Here is a 20,338-nt window from a genome sequence, read left to right as displayed (position 1 = left end):
TCTGCATCGCAAATTCTAGTCTCAAACTCGAGCGATCCTTATCCTTATTATCGGACGGCTCAATTGACTAGGAACAGTTTAGAATATACAGTGACTATAAGATGTGTTTCATGATAGACATCCCCATGTTCTACCACATCTTACATACACTATAGTATATTCAAGGTCTTTATCAAAACAACAATAGTATATCACAATATAACAATATGAAGAAAGATAAAGTCATTGTCATTAATAAAAGTGTAAATTATATTAAACAAAAGATTGTTTATACAAAGAGTCATCAAAGCTCATAGCCACAAGTTGGCTCACTGGGCACCTACTCTTTCAGAAGAGAAAGCTCGATTGTAACTGATTTTTCTTATTCTCTATTGACATGAGTTTAGCTATTAATTCCCTTTTGACAATAGTCGAATATTATCTATTCGACTTAACTTGTTGTCATAGAATTAATAATCACTTCGGTACTAGAATAATTCTTTGCTCATCATTCTGCTGTTTTTGGAGTTCTTCAGTTCAATTAGTGCTTTTCTATACGAGTTGTCACAACATTTTCGTACAAGACACCACTCTATATAGAACTGCATTCATATCTTAAAAAGGTCGAAATATGTTATTGAACTATTTCTGTACATTCTAACCACTGATATATCTGTCAATTATAGGTTAATTCTATACTAGTTCAGTATATAGACTAGAATTCTTCTGACATTCTTCCACTTTAATCTTTATATAACCAGTACCGAAATAACAAAAATCTAATTTCTGAAACTCATATCTTAACTATTTCTTAATCAGTGCATGGTTCAATCAGCTGTTAACTGGTACTCAGTTATTGCATTAATATCTATAATGCATGCTAGCTTAATACCCAAGTCGTATATTATCACATTCAATATTATCTCCTCAAATCTGTATTTTATCTGTTATGTATAATCTCCCAAATATTTTCCATCTACTCAAAGGAAAAGACTCAGCACATACAATTAATAAAGGCTCAACAGATAAAGATTGTAGCATAATAAATCATTGATCTATGAATATATGCTATGCAATCAAGATATAAGCAGATTCAGTCAATTACACACTTACCTGCAATCTCATTATCTGGTGCAACTTGAGCCTTATTTTATGTACTTGCTTATTTACTATGAACTTATCTGTCATTCAAATTTTCTCTTGATCTGCTTCAGCTAGGGGAGCTATACTTATATTTCTTCATCTGCTGGTGTTTAGGCCGAATCGATCTTTGCTGCTGTTGTCACTATCTCTTGCTTCATAACTATACTTCTATGGAAGTTGTAGTGGAGGTGATGATCATAGTTTTTCGCAATTACAGAGGCGTGAATAAAATTCTACTCTGCTTTATACAACAGGTTTGTAGTTTTTTTATTCTATCTTTGGCTTCAATCAAGACATGCAAGTTGATATGCTTCTGTTTGGCACATTTTGCTTTTCTATGTTTTCTAGTACATACAAAAAGAAACAATTATGTTTACTTACCTGCCAAACCATTTCAATACGTTTGCTCTTCCATAAGTTCTTCTGGCAAATTCACCAACTTCTTGATAAGCCATGGAGTTGAAATAAAATCAGGATGGTTCTATGTTCATCTGAATATTCTTCACTTGAACAACTGATCCAGCTTTTCAACTCAACCCCTTTCTAGACATAACATATTCTGTATCTTTCTGAGTTGGTGATTAATAGCTCTGGAGTTGTTCAACTAACATACACCTTAGGGCAATCATCATATCGATCGGTTCAAAACCTTACCTCAACACTATTTTGTTCTGTCTGAGGTTCTCATGCTATCTGTACAATCTGTCTTATTCGATAACAGAAGCAATATATATTGCAGATATTATAAAATACAATTTTAGTATAACATACATATAATCTCATGCTTCTAAATAGAACACATACTTGCAAATGCTCATGCTTTTCAAATAATACATGCTTACAACGAATTCACTTATTCTGATGAATTCAATAAATCATGCATACATATCACCATATAAGCATGTAATTCTCATATCAGTGAATCAAGCAGTGTTCAATTAATATATCCTATTCGCATACAATTTCTCAATTCAAGTAAACATAATCATGCAATACTATAAATGCATGCGACTCAATCTACCCCGCTCAACTTCTATCTTAGTCCAAGACTTTATGCTCTGATACCATCTGATGTGGGAACCTCAGGTTTATAATCTTTTCTTAGGGAAAATTAACAATTAATCATAATTGAATCAAACTAGAAACAATAAAATAAAAGACTTGATATTTTTTTAAACTAGTGCCTCGCTCGAGCGACATCTACATGCGCTCGAGCGAGAGCAGCTCTGGTCGAACATATGCACATAGAATTTGGACACATGCTCAACATAAAGGTTGTAGATCTCTGTCTTAGCTTTCCAATGCCTCCAACCTCACTCAAATCAGAATTTTCAATAAAAATTTATGCTCATTCTCCCAAGATGGATCGGTGCAGAAATATTTACAAAAATTACCAAAGACTACAACAAAATTCAAAGTTACTAGCATGTTAAATGGAGCTGTCCCAAACATTTCTGATGTGTACCAACATTAATAATCTCAAATAAAATCTAAGATGATATTTGTAAAAGAAACAAAGTAGAGCATGCTTCTTAAAGTATAAACATCTTATACATTTTTGCAAAGTACAATATAACAAGATCAAGTCAAGATCTAAGGTCTCAAACCATTCTAATGCTTCAAGATCACAAGGTTAACAGCACAATCTACTTCTTAAATCCGAGTCACCACGTTCTAAATCTCTCAATCTCGAGCTATCCAAGCTATGTCTGACTTGATCATACCCCAACCTGATGCAATGCACAAATACAAACAAAGCAACAGCCGGATAACTCCGGTGAGAATATAATTCTCAGTATGAAAGACATGTATATATATACATTACTTAAGCATACTGAATCTATATGCCATAATAATCTTAAATCTCAAACATGTAAGAACATGTCAATCATAGAAGCATAATCGAATCTTCATTCATATAACATAACTATTCATTTACAGCAATATCAAATCAATCATATAAATACATTCATATCTTGAATGACATATAATCACATGCTAGCATTTATAAACGCATAATCTAAACCATAGAAATTTCTAGGTTAATACATAAATTCAATGCATGTTTCAAGGAATAGGCTATCAAATCTGATACCAATAAAGTAGTTCTTGGGATCCCGGGGAAATAAAATCTTTAACCGACCACCAACTTATCCAATCGAGGTGACGTTAAATATCTCAAATCCCCTGACTTTGGTGCAACTATAGTGAGTCTTCTATCTCCGGAAGTAAATCTACATTCCATGCCACTCAACTACAGTCCTTCAAACGTCATATGCACTCTAGGCCAATCAGCCCTCTGTGCTGTTCAAGGTAGGGTTCAAGATGAATGCAACATAATCTATATGCATTACTACTGTAAAACATCTTGAACACTCAAATCACTTAATCAAGCCAGGAAATAACAAACAGCAATTCATATGAACGCATATAAATAATTAAGTATGTGATTTTAGGAAAACTCGAAAACCACCACGTTCTCGAGTTATTCTACCTGGCGAGGATAATGTCGAATCATACTTTTCAATAGTCGTATTGACATATTCATGCTTGCTAGCTTCAATCTGATGGCGTATTTAAACTTCTATTCATGTCAAGCTTGCTCATCGAAGTTGATAGTTGATCAAATGCTTGATTCAACTTTGATTGTTCAAACAGCTCGAACTCGTCGATTCGACTTTAATATCTTCACATTCAATTCTGAAATGAATTAGTAACATAGCTTAACATCATCTTTCACTCTCATTCCAATCTCATCAAATCCGAAACAACTATATGACTTGATTGTTCAATCCAAAATCAAAACCGGTGGCATAACGGTTCGAAACCGAAATTCCAAACACATTAACTTCAATGTCATCACTACCTTAACACGATAAATTCCTCAAATTTGCAGCACATACACGTACATATCAATCAAGAAAATTCATATTTCTCAAAATTCTTCATAAATTTGAAAACATGTCCAAACGACGATCTTTTCTCGATCCGTCTTAGATATGCTATCGTCGTATATGCTAGAACACATTTATACAATCAAATCTTAATTCTAACAACAACTTAAAATTAAAACATGGTAGAACTTCATAAAATTTATGTCAAAACGAAGCACTCGAAGCTGTGATCGCAAATATATGATCAATCGAAAATTCTACCGGGCGGATCGATTTTTATTGGAGCTTGAAAGGTCAAAAATGAACTTGGAACCCATCGTTCCCTTTCTCTCATTTGCTGCTGAACATTCTGATCCCTTTTCCACTCTTTACACGTTTAAAACACAAGTTGCAAGGAAAAATTGCACTTTGGTCCCTGAACTTTGGCCTAATTGCAAATCAGTCCATGGACAAGAGATTTAATTCAATTTCAATCCTTAATAATTTAATAATAGTAGAATTTAATTCTAAACTCTAAATATTCTCAAATTAAATATTTTTGAATTAAAATTAAATCATTTCGAACAATATCGCATTTTTGTCCTTGACTTTCTCAATATTTGCAAACTGGCCCTTGCTCGGATTTCATCCTCAAAGTCAATCCTTGGTATTTATAATCTTGGAATTTACATATTAAATTACATAAATATCAATTCACATATTTTTAATATTTTAATTTAATAATTTCGGATATTAAAATCTTAAAATTTGAAAAATCCTCAAATTAAATATTTTTGACCCGAAATTAAATTTTGAATTTCTGAAATTCTTCAAAGTAATATGTTCTCATATTCAAAATTTAAATCTCAAATTTCGTAATTAATAACTTAATATTTTCAGGCCTTACATACTTCTTGTGATGACTCCAAGAATTTCTTGACTTCGTAGTAGAAATCTTTATGTTGGAGATCTTGTCATTGGTGGACATGATGACTTAGAACTTTTGGCGAAGAGAAAATATGAAGGGCAGATATGGTCCCACTGGGCGTGCCAAAATTTTTAGCGCAAAATTCTTTATTTCTTAAAATTAAGAAATAGAAAATGGTACAAAGTGAATTAAATTAAGATTAGTGAATACAATCTCTAGAAAATTTCTTGATTCTTCTCTTCAATAATGTGCAATTTGAAGTTATTGAATATTTGATCTTCTTGGAAGATGATTTGATATCTTGATAACGTTAATTCGATGGGTTCACACCTTGTTATCGAATTAACCTTCAAAATTTGAGAAGAACGCGATGAATGCCTTGAATCGCGCCTTGAATTTTGTTGATCTTGAATTTGGTGAAGAACAAATCTTCTTGAAGTTGGATGAATTTAAATGTGTTTGAAGAATAACGCAATTAATTCCTTGAATCACGCCTTGATCTTTTTGAATTTGATGAATTTGAAGAAGAACGCCTTGAATTGCGCCTTGATCTACGTTGATTTCCTTCAACTTCTTGAATTGTACTTGAGAGAAAAATCTTGAATTCTTCTACTTCTTTTCTTCAGTCTTCTGTATTGTGTCTTTTTCTTGGTCATCTGCCCCTATTTATAGTTGAAGGATGCACATTCCTACCATTTTCATTCAATGAGGTGTCACAATTTGATTGGCTCCTCCTGATTCATTTGATGATTGTCTTCCATTAATCACAATATTTGATTTTTCTTCCATTTGATTCAAGATTTTGATTTGAAATACTAAAAATATTAGTATTTCATTTCATTTATTGCAAGATGCAATCTTGATTTAAAATCTTGATTTGATCACAAAATATACTAAAATATCAATTAATTAACTATTTGTAGGAATTTAATTTCCAATAAATAGTCAATTATTTTTTTATTTATATTTAATATATATATATATATATATATATATATATATATATTGGTATTATAAATTTGAGCTAGACAAATTTAATTGTCTACAATTACAATTAGTTTAATTAAATCTAATCAAATCATTTCAAATAATAAGGGCATGATTGGTATTCTTGAATGGAATAGAGTTAGAATGAAATCAAATTTGAAATGGAATAAGAACATGAATGAAATGATAAGTTTATTTCATTTAAACGATTGGTACCGAAAAAATAAAACAGGAATGAAATAGAATTGTTTTTAATTATCAAGTCATTTTTCACTAAAATTCAAAACAATAGATACTCAAAAATATTTATTATAGATTTAAAAAATATTTATTATAATTATTATTTAAAAACAATAAAAAAATTATAACTATTAATAGTCTATTAATCATTATAAAATTTTCTTTATATTAAAACAAATATAAATATTAATCTTAATTTAGTAATTATTATTATTAGTATTTTATTTATTAAAATAAGTGTCTTTTAATAAATATTATTATATTTATTATTTAACAATTATTTTATTATATTATACATTTTTATAATATACGTGATATTGTTAATTTTATTTATTTAGTTTTTAATATTTTCATCATCATTTAATTGTCATAATTTTATATTTATAAATGATAGTGTCCTAATTTGATAACATTTTATTTTTATGATTATTATTTTAGGTATTTTATTAAGCTAAATAAGGAAAATAGTTTATAAATGGAGAAAAATTAGGAGTGGGAATGATCATTCCAATCCAAAATGGATGGAATGACATTCCAATGGGAATGAACATTCACATTCCAAAACCAAATCTAACATGATTGTAGGAAATGATATGAGAATGTTCATTTCATTCCTACCTCATTCCTTCCTACCAATTATGCCTTAAGAGTTTTGATATGACCTCAAATTTTATTGCTGCTCAATTTTAGCCAAATTCATGATGAAGATCTTGATTGTTTTTATTATTTCGGCCTTTAATTGTACACATATGTTTAGTTATTGGGCTTTTATGTTTAATTTATCCTGTAATTTTCGAAATGTTTCTAGATGAGCTGGGAAAAGTCATTTTTCAGTATTGAGTCCATTAGTCTTGATAAGGTAGGGAGTCATACATATATATATATATACATATATATATATATATATATATAAATATATATATATATACATATATATATATATATATACATATATATTTGTATTCAATCATTTTATGGGTAATACTACATGTACACGGAGTCTTACACGTTGGGTTACACATGACACTTAAAATTACATGATTATCCTACATGCATTTTTGAAAGATTTTTTTCAAATCAAGTGGAGGGATAATCATGTAATTTTAAATATCATGTGTAACCCAACGTATAAGACTCAGTTTACATGTAACATTACTCTCATTTTATATATTAAAAATAGAACACATGCATGTTCAGCTTAAAAACTGAACTTTGTGTTTGTGTGCGAGTTTTCCTGGATCAACATAATCTCAATATTTGGAACTTATCCAGGATATTTTTATCATTTGATATTGGTGTTTCTACTTATCTAAGTTGTCGATCGAGGTTTGTTTATGGATATTTTTGGTTCTTGTTTCATTATGGGGGTTCCATTTCAGATATCAAGGTACTTGTCACGTTTGTTGGCAAGGGTTGACGCGCAAATCATATACCGATATTCTTGTTTCTCTTAGCAACGAGTCAATGTTTTCACTTTATTTTGTTTTGTCTATTAGTTGTTTTGGCTTTGTTGTGTCGACGTTTTTATTTATTTTGTTGTGTATGTCATATATTGATATCGTCTTGTTGTTATTTTAGAATTTTTGGGATCGTACTCCTATTTCGATTGCAATTTTTGTTTGATGAGTTGCTAGCATAAGGATAGTACTCTTACATTACATTCAAAAATTCAATTTTAGTTTGGTTATATGGGATTCGTGTATTTTCATAGATTCCACATCTTCAAATTAGTTTTGGACCATTGAATCTAGCATTAAGGTACTATTCTTGTGCTAGCATGAACTCAATCCGCGATTCTCATGGTTCATCGCGCGACCTTCCCATATCGTCGCATGTGATTCCTTCGAGTCTCTCATCAAGTTTTATTTTGAAATCCGATCGCCAAAAATAATCAAAAATATTAAATAATATGATTTAATTTAGTTTTATATATATATAAATGACATAAACTATTATATTTGACAGGGACTTCATGCAAATTTGAATTTAAGTTTAGGGATTTAAAGCAAATTTATCCTAAATTTAATTGCAAAAATAATCCAGTGTCTATATTTATGGCTAATTTCATTCATTCTACCTTCACACGCACAACCCAATGATGCATTTAAGAGTGGAAATTTATCAATATTGTGGAATTCACTGAAAAAATTATAAATCTCACGTGTATTGATAAATCTCAATATTTGAATCTGAGTTGAGGTAGTGTCTATTAGGGGTGCAAACGAGTCAAGCTACTCGTGATCAACTCGTGAACAACTCGGTCAAAACTCGACTCGAGCTCAAATAGCTCGAACATAAATCGAGCTCGAGCTCGAGTATCAAATATGTGTGTTCGAGCTACTCGATAATATATATATATAAATAAATAATATATAATATAATATAAATATATATAATATAATTCATATAATATTATATATATTATTTATTTATTCATATTTATTTATTTAAATATATACTCGAGTATGAATTTAGTTACTCGATCGAGCTCAAGCTCGAGTACACAAATATAAGTTATGATACTCGACTCGACTCGTTTGCACCCCTACGTGTTTATACAAGTATAATCTCATTTATGATTTACCTTTATTTAAATAGGGTAATATTCATATCCATCCCTTACATTTGAAATCAATATCAAAATCATCCATAATCCTTCAAATTACTTCAATATCATTCCTCATATTTTCTTTTCTTAAACTCGAACCAATTATTTACCTTTTTAAATCGTTTGACTTAAATGCCTTTTGTAAATGTGAGAAATGGATATGAATTTTTCCCATTCTTTACTAATATATATCCTCTCTACGATAATGAGCTATATATTGAGCCTAATTCCAATAATATTTTTATATACCATTAAAATATTTTATTTTATTAAATAAAATGTATATAGAGATAAAATGGGCATAAGATGTACTATGAGATAGGGGTGGCAAATTTTACAAAAATTCCGACCCGTCCCGATTCCCAACCCGTTCCCGTCCCGAACTTTTCCCGACCCGAGTGTTCGGGATTTTTCTCGACCCGATTAATGTCGGGATCGGGATCGGGATAGGCAACCCTTCCCGACGGGATTCCCGACCCGGATATAAAAATAATTTTTTTAATAATATTTTTTAATTAAAAAAATAATTTTTTTTAATTTTATGTTTTAATATTAATGTTTTATAATTATATACCATATAATTTTTTTATATTTATCTTTTTTAATATTAACATTGAGTTATAATTTTTTATTTTGTTTTTTTTTTATTATTATGAATAATTATATGTTTTTTCATTAATCAAGTAGTTGTTTTAGTTTATTTGTAATGTACTAAAAAAATGTTTTAGTTTTTTAATGGTTATATATAAAGAAATTTTAATTTATTTGTAATGTATTAAGAAATTGTTTGATTTTTTTCATAAATTTTTTTCAAAAAAATATTTTCTTAGAATTTTTTTTAAAAAAAAAAAAATTATTCGGGATTACCCTCTCCCGACCCGACGGGATTCCGAATATTCGGGATTCCGAACATTCGGGTCCCGACACATCTCGGGTGCGGGATCGAAAAAAAAAATATCACAATTTCTATCGAGACGGGAATCGGGTAAGGGGGTTACGAGACGGATTCCGACCCGATTCCACCCCTACTATGAGAACAGAATCTTCTGGTAAACCCATAGATCCAAAATTAATGGGCTGGAACAATTTGAAGTACTGAGGCCTGTAGGGAAAAATAACAGCCCAACAACCTAATAGTCCAATCCAGAATGTAGGGCTTTTCCACAGCTATGCATATAAACCTGCGGAACTAGCATTTCAAGGCAGTGATCGGTTTCGTGTCTCCGCCGATCTCCGCCGTCACCGCCGTAAGTCCGAACTCCCTGTACTCGTAGCAGCCACTATATCTTTTTTGAGTTACTTCGTTGGTTATATCACTCGAGGTGAAGCTTATTTGAATCGAATTTCACGATATAAATGTTTTCTATTTTGGAGTTTTATATCATGTAATTCTGTGACTGTGATGATTATTGGCGATTTTTGAACCCTAAAGGTAGTATGTGCATGTCCAGCTTCTTGTGGATCAGTTGATAGTGTTTCGGATGAGATAGCCTTTTTTTTTTTAATTTTGAATGCCGATTATGGGTAAGAATTTTGTGTTGCTGTATTTAGGATCAACGTATTTGCTCTGTTGATAACTGGTTTAATCGATGATTGAAAGTGGCAGGTTCAAGCCAGTGATGTGTGTTTGATACTTTGATTTTATATGTATTATGTTCCCCTGTATCTGCTAGTCGGAATTTATGCACATATTTTCTCTTTGTCCTAATTTAAGTTGGGAAAAGTTGTGTGATTCAATGAAGCAGGCCTCAGATTATTGCATTTATTTTATTTATACAATAATGTCACGGAATCATTTTTCTTATTTGCCAAGAAGATCCTTGGTTTAGATCAATTGTTGTGTTGTTGAAACTAGCCCTTGTTGTGTTTCTAGGTAAACCATGGTTAAGCACAACAATGTTGTGCCAAATGGGCACTTTCGAAAACACTGGCAGAACAATGTGAAAACTTGGTTCAACCAGCCTGCCCGCAAGGAGAGAAGAAGAAATGGTAATCATTCCTTCTGATGTTACCTGCTTGTTTATTTTTGTGTTCTGACTTTTTATTCTGTACATTTTCTTCCAATGCTTCTTGGGCAATCATATAATATGCTGCTTCTGATTTATGTACCGCCCTTCTTTAGCAAGACAAAAGAAAGCCGTGAAGATTTTTCCTAGGCCTATAGCTGGACCCCTTCGCCCTGTTGTTCATGGTCAGACACTGAAGTACAACATGAAAGTCAGAGCTGGTAGAGGATTTTCTCTGGAGGAGCTAAAGGTCTGTTTAATTATATCATGCCATAAACCGTGCTCGTTGCATGTGACATGGTTGTCTATGATGATTTAATTCGATTTACATTCATGTTAGAAATGTGGTTAAATAGCCTGGGTAATTTCATTCTACTATTGTTAATATGTTTTGCAGTTTTTCCTATCTATGCTAATCTTTTTCATTATCTGTTCACTCCCACTGGAATTATTTTCGTCGGGAATACACTGGATCTCAAAGTTGCTTCCAATTTTCTTTATAGAAGAGACTGCTTGTATGCTATTGTTAAACATAATAGATTTGTGATCTCTGTATTGATTTGTAATTTTGTATAAACCAGGCTGCAGGTGTCCCTAAGAAACTCGCCCCAACTATTGGCATCTCTGTCGATCATCGGCGCAGAAACCGTTCCTTGGAGGGGCTCCAGACTAATGTCCAGAGGCTGAAGACATACAAGGCGAAGCTTGTTGTTTTCCCAAGGCGTGCTCGCAAATTTAAGGTGGCCAGGATAATTCGACCATAGTTTTTCATCAAAAAAACTTGTTTGTACTTTCAGAATTCTGTAACTCGTTTTCTCCACAGGCTGGTGATTCCACACCTGAGGAGTTGGCAACAGCAACACAAGTTTCCGGCCCTGTCTTGCCAATTGTACTTGAGAAGCCTAATGTTGAGCTAGTGAAGGTCACAGCAGAGATGAAATCATTCAAGGCATATGACAAGCTGCGTCTGGAGCGCACCAACGAGCGCCATGTCGGTGTGAGAGCCAAGAGAGCTGCGGAGGCTGAAAAGGAAGAGAAGAAATAGTGACGAGGGGGGATTGAAGACAAAGTGAGTTTCCTTGATATTCCAACAAGAGTTTTTTTTGTTTATTTTTTTGAAATCTTAACCTCCTATATGAATTTTTTTTTGTTTTATTAGTGCTTATAAATTATATATCAGGTTCGATATATAAGAGTTTCCAAGATTTTACCATTATGTTTACATCATTTTTTATTTTTACTAATTATTGTCATGCAATGTATTTTTATTCTGATTATTTTTACTTGTGTAAATATACACACTATTTCTGAATGATGACACCAAATTTCAGCGCCAGACACCAAATTTCAGCGCCAGATCACTGTCCAAGAGATCACAAAAGCAACCAATTACGGTCCAATTTGCCTTCTGTTTAATTAATTACCAAGATTACCTTTCTTACTCGAGTTAATTTTCAAAACCTACCATCAAGTTTTTTTCCTTATTACATACGATATTAACTTTACTTTCAAAAATAAAATAATCTTCAACTAATTTTAAGGTAATTATAACCGACAGTTTGTTTTTTTATTTTTTTGTTATCTTAATTTAAAATCTACCTTAAATTTTGATAGGACTCCTAAATTTGATTTAATATCAATTGTAGATAGAACCCATTTAAATTTTAAATTGGGTTTTTTAATTGATATATTGATCACTCATTTTTATTTTTGGTTGAAATATCCATTAATTTTATTTCGATTTGAATATTATAAATTAACATATTGATTTTTTTTTAAGAATCATTTAGGTTTGTTATTTTGATCCTTTGGAATTAAACGTCTGTACATCAACCAATTAATTACTTTTAAAGTTGTTATAAATTGGATTAATTTTTTTAAGGTTGCAAATGATTGACGTGTTGTATATTTTTACACATGTTAAAATTAGAATTTAATCAAATATTAAAATCCATGGTATACTGAAGTTTTTTAAAGAAAACTTAATACTAAGGTCTTAAATAACATAATATACACATGTTTTTTTATTAGTGTGTACAATCTACTGAACGTTTGGTAAATCAAAGTTCGGATAAACTATGGATAATATTAAATTTTTTAAGATTAAAATAGAAGTTTTATTTATTTTATTTTATGTTTTTATTTTTATGTAATAAAAAAATATCTTTTTTTTTTTTTTTTTACAAAGATTAACGATTTTGGTGATAAGTTGTTCATATATAAAAGTTTTCCATTTTGACTTTTTATTGTAATTAAAAAATTTACAATTTAAGGAAAATAAATGTGAAGCAAATTTTTCTAGCAATAAATTAACTGGAGTGAGTCTTATTAATACCACAAAAATATTACGAGACAATTTTCCATATCAATTTTGTGAGATAGATTTTCGGTTTTACCCGATTTATGAAAAAAATTATTTTGGTGTCAAAAATATTACTTTTCACATAAGATCGGGTCATAAGAAGACCTTTTTTTTTCCTTCTCTTTTCCATTCGTATCTCTCTTTTTATTTTATTTTTTTGATACAAAGGGGAGGGGAGGACTCGAGTCTACGTCAATTGGCGGACATATTGGCGGACATGTGAGATCGGTTGGGCTAAAAACCCCTCTTCATTCGTATATATTATATTTAATGAATTTGGCATCTCTCTTTTATATGATATAATTTTTGCATAAGAGAGATAAATGTTAAATACGAACAATTTGAAAGCAAAAATCACTATAATCTTGCCAAACTAAAGTGGTACTAATTTTGTTTGAAGTACGGATAACACCTTAAGGCTTCGTTTGATAACATTATTAATAATCTATGTATAAAATTATAATATCTAATAACACGTTCTTTTCATCATATTATTTATCCATCTATTAATTATAATTTTACATCAATCAAATCATTAATTATTTATCTTACATCAATCAAATCATTGAATTAAAATTACTATAGTACCCCTTATAAATAATATTATTTATATTTTTTTATTATTAAAAGGATAATATGGTAATTTACCATTTTTATATAAAATTTAATTAATCAAATCAAATAAACTATAGCGATGAGGGTAAAATTTAGTTAAAAAATGCTAGTCGATGCAACTAACACGCATACAGCCGGCTCAGGGCGATGAGGTGAGGAAAAATGGAGGTCTTATGATTCAATTATTTTTTTTGGATAAAATTTAGTTAAAAAATAATATTTATTATTACTTTATTATGAAGAAGAAAGAAAACTTGTCGCTCGAGTGGGCAGCACTCCACCTGCAGGCCAGAAAGCTTGTCGCTAGAGCGACACAAACTTATCGCTCGAGCAAGCATCCAGAAGATTGCCGGACATAAGATTTGTCGCTCGAGCGGTGCAAAATTACCGCTCGAGCGTGTCATCTGTATTTCAAAAAGTTACGTCTCCTTTTGGGCTTTTTCTGTCAGTCTATATATATGACTCGTTATAACGCAGAAAAAAACAACTTACGATCTCGGATAACATCAAACGTCAGATTTCTGATTCTCTATATTTTTTTCCACTCTCACAAAGAAAATTCTGCTTATTTTCGTTCGTTGAAGTTCGAAATATTTTTTGTGCTGATATATCTCGTTCGTAAGTTGTTGTATCTTAGAGACGATTGCCGCCAACGTTTAGCACTTATAACGGACAATTTCTTCTTGCGGATAGAGAAAATCTCTCGTTTCGACTAATCTTAAAATTGATGTGTTGCTGTTGTTTAGAATTCCAAGTTCTTTCCCCTTTCAGAAATCAGTAAAATTCTCCGCAGCTTCAAGTTACGGTAGGAAGCGACGGATTGTTCTTTGCATCTATGTTTGCTATTAATCGTATTCTTATGTTTGTTTTTTTAGTTGTATAAAATCATTTATATTACCCTCTATTTATTGTTTTTTTTAAATGTTTATACTTGCTTAAAATTTCGATCCTAAAATAAGTCATCTAGGATCTCAGTTATTTAAAAATTATACATTTACTTCATCACTACTCAACATAAAATGTATAAAAACACAATCTAATTATTACTCATCAAACTAATTGGTTTTTTTAATCCAATTCTAATTTTGTGTTCTATTCCAACCTTTTCAGATCAAGTAATATTCATTCGCGTATCTTCCAATTACTTTTATTCCAAGTTAAAAATTATTTTTAATCATCAAATAATTATAAATGAAACATGATCACCATGCATATTTCTCTTTCAAAATAAAATGGTACTGATGAGTGAGTGGCGGAGCCACATATAGCTCGAAAGGAGAAAAGGGCCAGCTCTCACTGGAACACTCGCTCTAACAAGGGATGAAAGCGGTTCGTGATCCTCACCCGAGGATCACTCCCTTGCCTTCCTTTAACTCTCTTTAGTAGCTCTCAGTCCTCAAATACCCCCCCCCCCCCCCTCACGCTTCTTATTTTATTGTTTATTTCAGCATATCGATTTGCTCCTTCGACTGATTGTTCGCATCGGATCTCAGGTTCTCTATTGCACTCCCTAAATAGGGTTCTTTTCACCTTTCCCTCACGGTACTTGTATGCTATCGGTCATTGAGGAATACTTAGGCTTAGAGGGTGCTCTTTTCCTTCTGCCCAGCTCCTCGAAAACAACGTTCGACTTGCATGTGTTAAGCATATAGCTAGCGTTCCTTCTGAGCCAGGGCACTCGGACTGTAGTTCGGGTAGCCTGAAAAAAATTTAAAATTTAATATATATATTGATTTTGGAAAAATTTTAGATTAATTTGATAATAGCCCGGTTGGTTCGATTCAAAAGTTTAAATAATTCTAAAGTTTAAAATTTTAGCCCGGGTAGTTTAGGATTTCTGACTCCGCCTTGATCAATTTTATTTTCTTTTTCAAAATGGTGATTAACGTACTCTATATATAAAAAACCTTCAACATGGATAAAAAAACAGAACAAAACGTACATAAACTACTATTTAAATATCTATATGTATTTGCTTAATGTGAATGGAGTTCCAAATAATAATTTAAATCAAAAAACTATAAAATCAATTGATAGGTTACACCTAAAAATTCAACTGGGCCTGAGCCCGATCATGAAGGCCCACTCCGAATATTTTTAAGGCCCAAGCTTATTTAAATATTATATATATTTAATTCAAGCAGGCCCTGAATTCTACAAAGGCCCATAAGAGGCTTAAGCCCGTGAAACTCTCCGAATATCTATAAATAGCTCAAGTCACTTCATTATTAAGGTACACACTTTCTTAAGCAATAGATCGCTCTACTCTCGATTATTATTCCTTGAGTAATAACTGACTTGAGCGTCGGAGTGCCTTCGCCGGGAACCCTCCCGGCTCCTCTGACTTTGTTTTGTGACGTAGGAACAACCCACTGAAGATCTCCATCGGGAACATACAAGGACTTACTGATACTCCGGACTTTGCGGAAGCAACGTGTCACATACAAGTGATTTTTGGCTACATCAGCTTGGCGCCGTCCGTGGGAAACTGTTCATTACGTCATTGAGAACACATATTACTTCAAAAATGTCTCAAGGAAATATTAACAATGGAAACGCACCGCAGAGTATTACTCTCACCCGTGAAGACTTGACCGCGCTAATGGAAAACACAGCCGCACTCGCAGCAAAAGATGCAGTTGCTCAGTACCTAGAAACTCGCAAGCGCAAAAGCAGCAAGAAAAAGGCTCAGACTGAAGGCTCGTCATCTCTTGACCCTAATAACGGAGACCCAAATAAAGATAAATCTAAAGTGAATGATAAAGATCAAGGGGGGACCAAGAAAAATACTACTCAGAAAGACGGTGAAGCAAGTGTTCACACAGTTCATGACATTTCTGGCGAAAACAAGATCACTAATCCAGCTCGGAAGGATGGATCTCGCACACATGTAACTGGAGAGAATATTTCCGCAATTTTGCCGTCACGCCGAAGCCCCTTCACTGATGACATATTATCTGAAGCATTACCAAAGGGAGTCAAAATCCCCAGCTTACCTGAGTTCGATGGAACGAGTGACCCCCAAGACCATATTGACAAATTCTACGCGAAAGCGGATTTGTATGATATCACAGATGCTGCATACTGCAAAATTTTCCGAACAACATTATCAGGAAGAGCGCTCACATGGTTCAACAAGTTACCCTCCGGATCTATTGCCAATTTGGAGCAACTTACTGACTGCTTCATCCAGCAATTCTCAATTAACAAAAAATACCCAAAAACAGCAGCATATTTGTTCACAGTCATTCAAAAAGAAGGAGAATGTCTGAGGGACTATGTTCGGCGATTTACTCATGCGGTGCACGAAGTCTTACATGTGAACCATGATTTGTTAGCCGGAATAATGCAGCAAAACTTGCGTCATCGGAAGTTCAAGGAATCAATAGCGGGAAGGCCGCCCAAAAACCTAGAGGAATTACTGGAAAGAGCTGAGAAATACATTCGGGTTGAGGAATCTATTGAACCACACTACCTGAATAAAAGAAAGAGAGAAGAAGATAAACCAGATATTAGAAAGCGAGACGAGAAGCGAACAGCACAGAGCCCCCGTCTCCAGAATACACCCCTCAATGCACGTCTGACCGATATACTGGTAGTGGCTGAAAAACAAGGATTGTTACGTCCCCCTCGCCCAATGCAGAATAACCCAAAGCGCCTACGTTCGGAAAAGTATTGTCATTTTCATAAAGATAAAGGCCATACTACAGAAGATTGCTTCAGTTTGCGAGCAGAAATTGAAAAACTCATAAAGCGCGGACATTTGGGGAATTTCGTGGACAAGTCCCGCGGTGAAAAACGAGACGACAGGCGTCGGGACGAACAACCAAAACATGACTATCAAAAGCGCCATGATGAAACTGGGAAACAGCATGAACGAGCGGATGAAAATTTGCCCTCGGGAGGGGTAATCGCCGTAATCACTGGGGGGCCTGCTTGTGGCGACTCGAACAATGCAAGAAAAGCTCTTCTGCGAGCAGCAAAAGGAACCAACAATTTATCCAGCCCCACATCCTTGTCAATATGTGAAGTTGGAACCATTCAAGATGGATTATCATTCAGTGACAAAGATCTGGAGAACCCTCGGGGTACCCATAATGATGCTTTAATCATCTCAGCCACAATATCCAATTTTTGGGTAAAGAAAATTCTAGTGGATTCAGGAAGTTCGGCCGACATAATTTTTCATAATGCATTCGTAAAGTTGGGTATTAGTAATGCACAGTTAACTCCAGTAAACACTCCACTAGTCGGATTTTCCGGAGAAATAGTTGAAGCTTTGGGAGAGGTAACGCTTCCTCTATCCTTGGGTTCTTACCCCAAGCGGTCTACTAAAATGGTGAAATTCCTTGTGGTAAAAGCTTCATCTGCGTACAATGTGATATTGGGACGACCAAGTCTCAATATATTCCAAGCCATCGGATCGACATATCATATGAAGCTGAAGTTTCCGACTCCAGGAGGAGTAGGAGAAGCCCTTGGTGATCATCGTCTAGCTAGAGAGTGTCATGTAGTGACTCTGCGGGGTTCGTCAGAAAATCGGAAAAGACAAGTCTCTGGCGAGGAAAAACCACCAAAACCCGGAAAGCTTTTGCGTGAAAACGGAATTCATTTGGTGGATGAAGAAGCTGAGAGCAAAGAGAGAATAACAGCAACTGAAACTCTGAAACATGTGGCAATCATTCCAACTGATCCCAAGAAAACCCTAAAGATTGGGACCGAATTACCTCCTGAGCTGGAAGAGAAGTTGAAAAATTTTCTTGGTCGCAATCTAGACGTGTTTGCTTGGGGTGATGAGCATCTGCCAGGAATACCTCATGAATATGCGCTTCATCACCTCCGTGTTGATCCGAAAATGAGACCGGTGAAGCAAAAGAAAAGAGCATTTGGTCCAGAGAAAAATCGGCATATAGCCGCGGAAGTGGAGAAACTCTTAGTGGCAAAGTACATCAGGCCAGTTTCATACCCAGATTGGCTTGCAAATGTGGTTTTAGTACCAAAACCTGGAGGAAAGTGGCGTTTGTGTATAGATTTCACTGATCTCAACAAAGCATGCCCCAAAGATCCGTTTCCACTCCCTCGAATTGACTTGTTAGTCGATTCGACAGCAGGATGCGAGCTGCTCACTTTTCTTGATGCATATCAAGGATACAATCAGATCGGCCTAGCGCCAGAAGACCGAGAAAAAGCAAGTTTCATCACTGATCGAGGAATTTATTGTTATGATGTAATGCCGTTTGGTCTGAAAAATGCTGGAGCTACCTATCAGCGTTTGGTAAATAGCATGTTCGAACAATTGATCGGGCGTAACATGGAAGTTTATATAGATGACATGCTCGTCAAAAGTATTCAAGCATCTAATCATTTGGAAGATCTTGAGGAATGTTTCAGTATACTCAGAAAATACAGGATGAAACTTAATCCGGATAAATGCACTTTTGGTGTACGAGGAGGCAAATTTCTTGGTTATATGGTGTCAGAACGAGGAATAGGCCAACCCTGAAAAAATCAAAGCTATTTTAAACATGAATCCTCCGAAGAGTGTAAAAGGCATCCAAGAATTGACAGGACGTTTGGCCGCCCTCAACCGATTTATCTCAAGATCTGCAGACAAGGGTTTACCATTTTTCAAAATGTTGAGGAGTGGGAAAGGTTTTCAATGGACAGAAGAGTGTCAGCAAGCATTTGACGAGTTGAAAGTGCATCTGACCTCTCCGCCGTTGTTGGTGAAACCAAACGAAGGTGACACCCTGTTAATTTATCTGGCAATATCTGCGGAGGCGGTAAGTGCAGTATTGGTCTCTGAAGTAGGACGTGAGCACAAGCCAGTTTATTATATCAGTCGAACTTTACACGGAGCAGAATTAAGATATACAAAGATCGAGAAACTGGCACTGGCTTTGGTAATTGCAGCGAGAAAATTACGTCCTTACTTTCACTCTCATCCAATAATTGTACTCACCAATCATCCTCTCAAACAAATTATCTCGAGTCCTGAAGCATCAGGAAGAATGGTTAAGTGGGCTGTTGAACTGAGCCAATATGGAATTGAATATCGCCCACGTCCAGCGATTAAAGCACAAATTCTGGCTGATTTTCTAGTAGAAATGACAGTAACTCAAGAAGAGAGTTCCACCCAAACATGGATTGTTTATGTCGACGGGTCATCAACCTCTACGGGAAGCGGTGCAGGTATAGTTGTGGAGAGCCCACAGGGAGATAAATTTCAATATGCCGTCAAATTTCTATTCCCTGCAACGAATAATGAGGCAGAATATGAAGCTTTCATCATGGGAATTAAATTGGCCCTGTCAGTCGGAGCAAGAAGACTGACGATACACAGTGACTCCCAACTTATCGTCAGTCAAGTTAATGGAAATTATGAAGCAAAGGAAGATAAAATGTTTGCATACCTCACTCAAGTAAACGAGCTTCTCTCGCGTTTAGACAGCTATGATATAAAGCAGATACCTAGAGGGGAAAATGAGTCAGCAGACCGCCTTGCCAAGTTAGCAAGCTCCTTGGCCAACATTGATAATAGGAAAATTACATTCCTAACTTATGGCAAGGAAGAAACTGATGGAAGTGATGTTACAG

The 20,338-nt window shown here is 33.8% G+C and overlaps 2 protein-coding genes across 2 annotated transcripts; both read left to right on the top strand.

Moving 5' to 3' along the window:
- The first annotated feature begins 9,894 nt into the window (after window positions 1-9,894).
- Window positions 9,895-12,041, top strand: LOC140871820 (large ribosomal subunit protein eL13z-like). The gene is made up of 5 exons (XM_073274550.1): window positions 9,895-10,005; window positions 10,632-10,747; window positions 10,881-11,014; window positions 11,346-11,504; window positions 11,588-12,041. The coding sequence occupies exons 2-5, from the start codon at window positions 10,639-10,641 to the stop codon at window positions 11,807-11,809; spliced, it is 624 nt and encodes a 207-aa protein (XP_073130651.1). The 5' UTR covers window positions 9,895-10,005; window positions 10,632-10,638; the 3' UTR covers window positions 11,810-12,041.
- A 4,227-nt stretch (window positions 12,042-16,268) lies between these two features.
- LOC140872025 (uncharacterized) lies at window positions 16,269-19,244 on the top strand. Its single transcript, XM_073274763.1, has one exon. It carries the CDS (start codon window positions 16,269-16,271, stop codon window positions 19,242-19,244), a length of 2,976 nt encoding a protein of 991 aa, XP_073130864.1.
- The last annotated feature ends 1,094 nt before the right edge of the window (window positions 19,245-20,338 follow it).

This window comes from Henckelia pumila, unplaced genomic scaffold, assembly GCF_033568475.1.
Source record: "Henckelia pumila isolate YLH828 unplaced genomic scaffold, ASM3356847v2 CTG_461:::fragment_3, whole genome shotgun sequence".
Taxonomy (NCBI): Eukaryota; Viridiplantae; Streptophyta; class Magnoliopsida; order Lamiales; family Gesneriaceae; genus Henckelia; species Henckelia pumila.
This window is presented reverse-complemented; position numbering and strand designations above follow the sequence as displayed.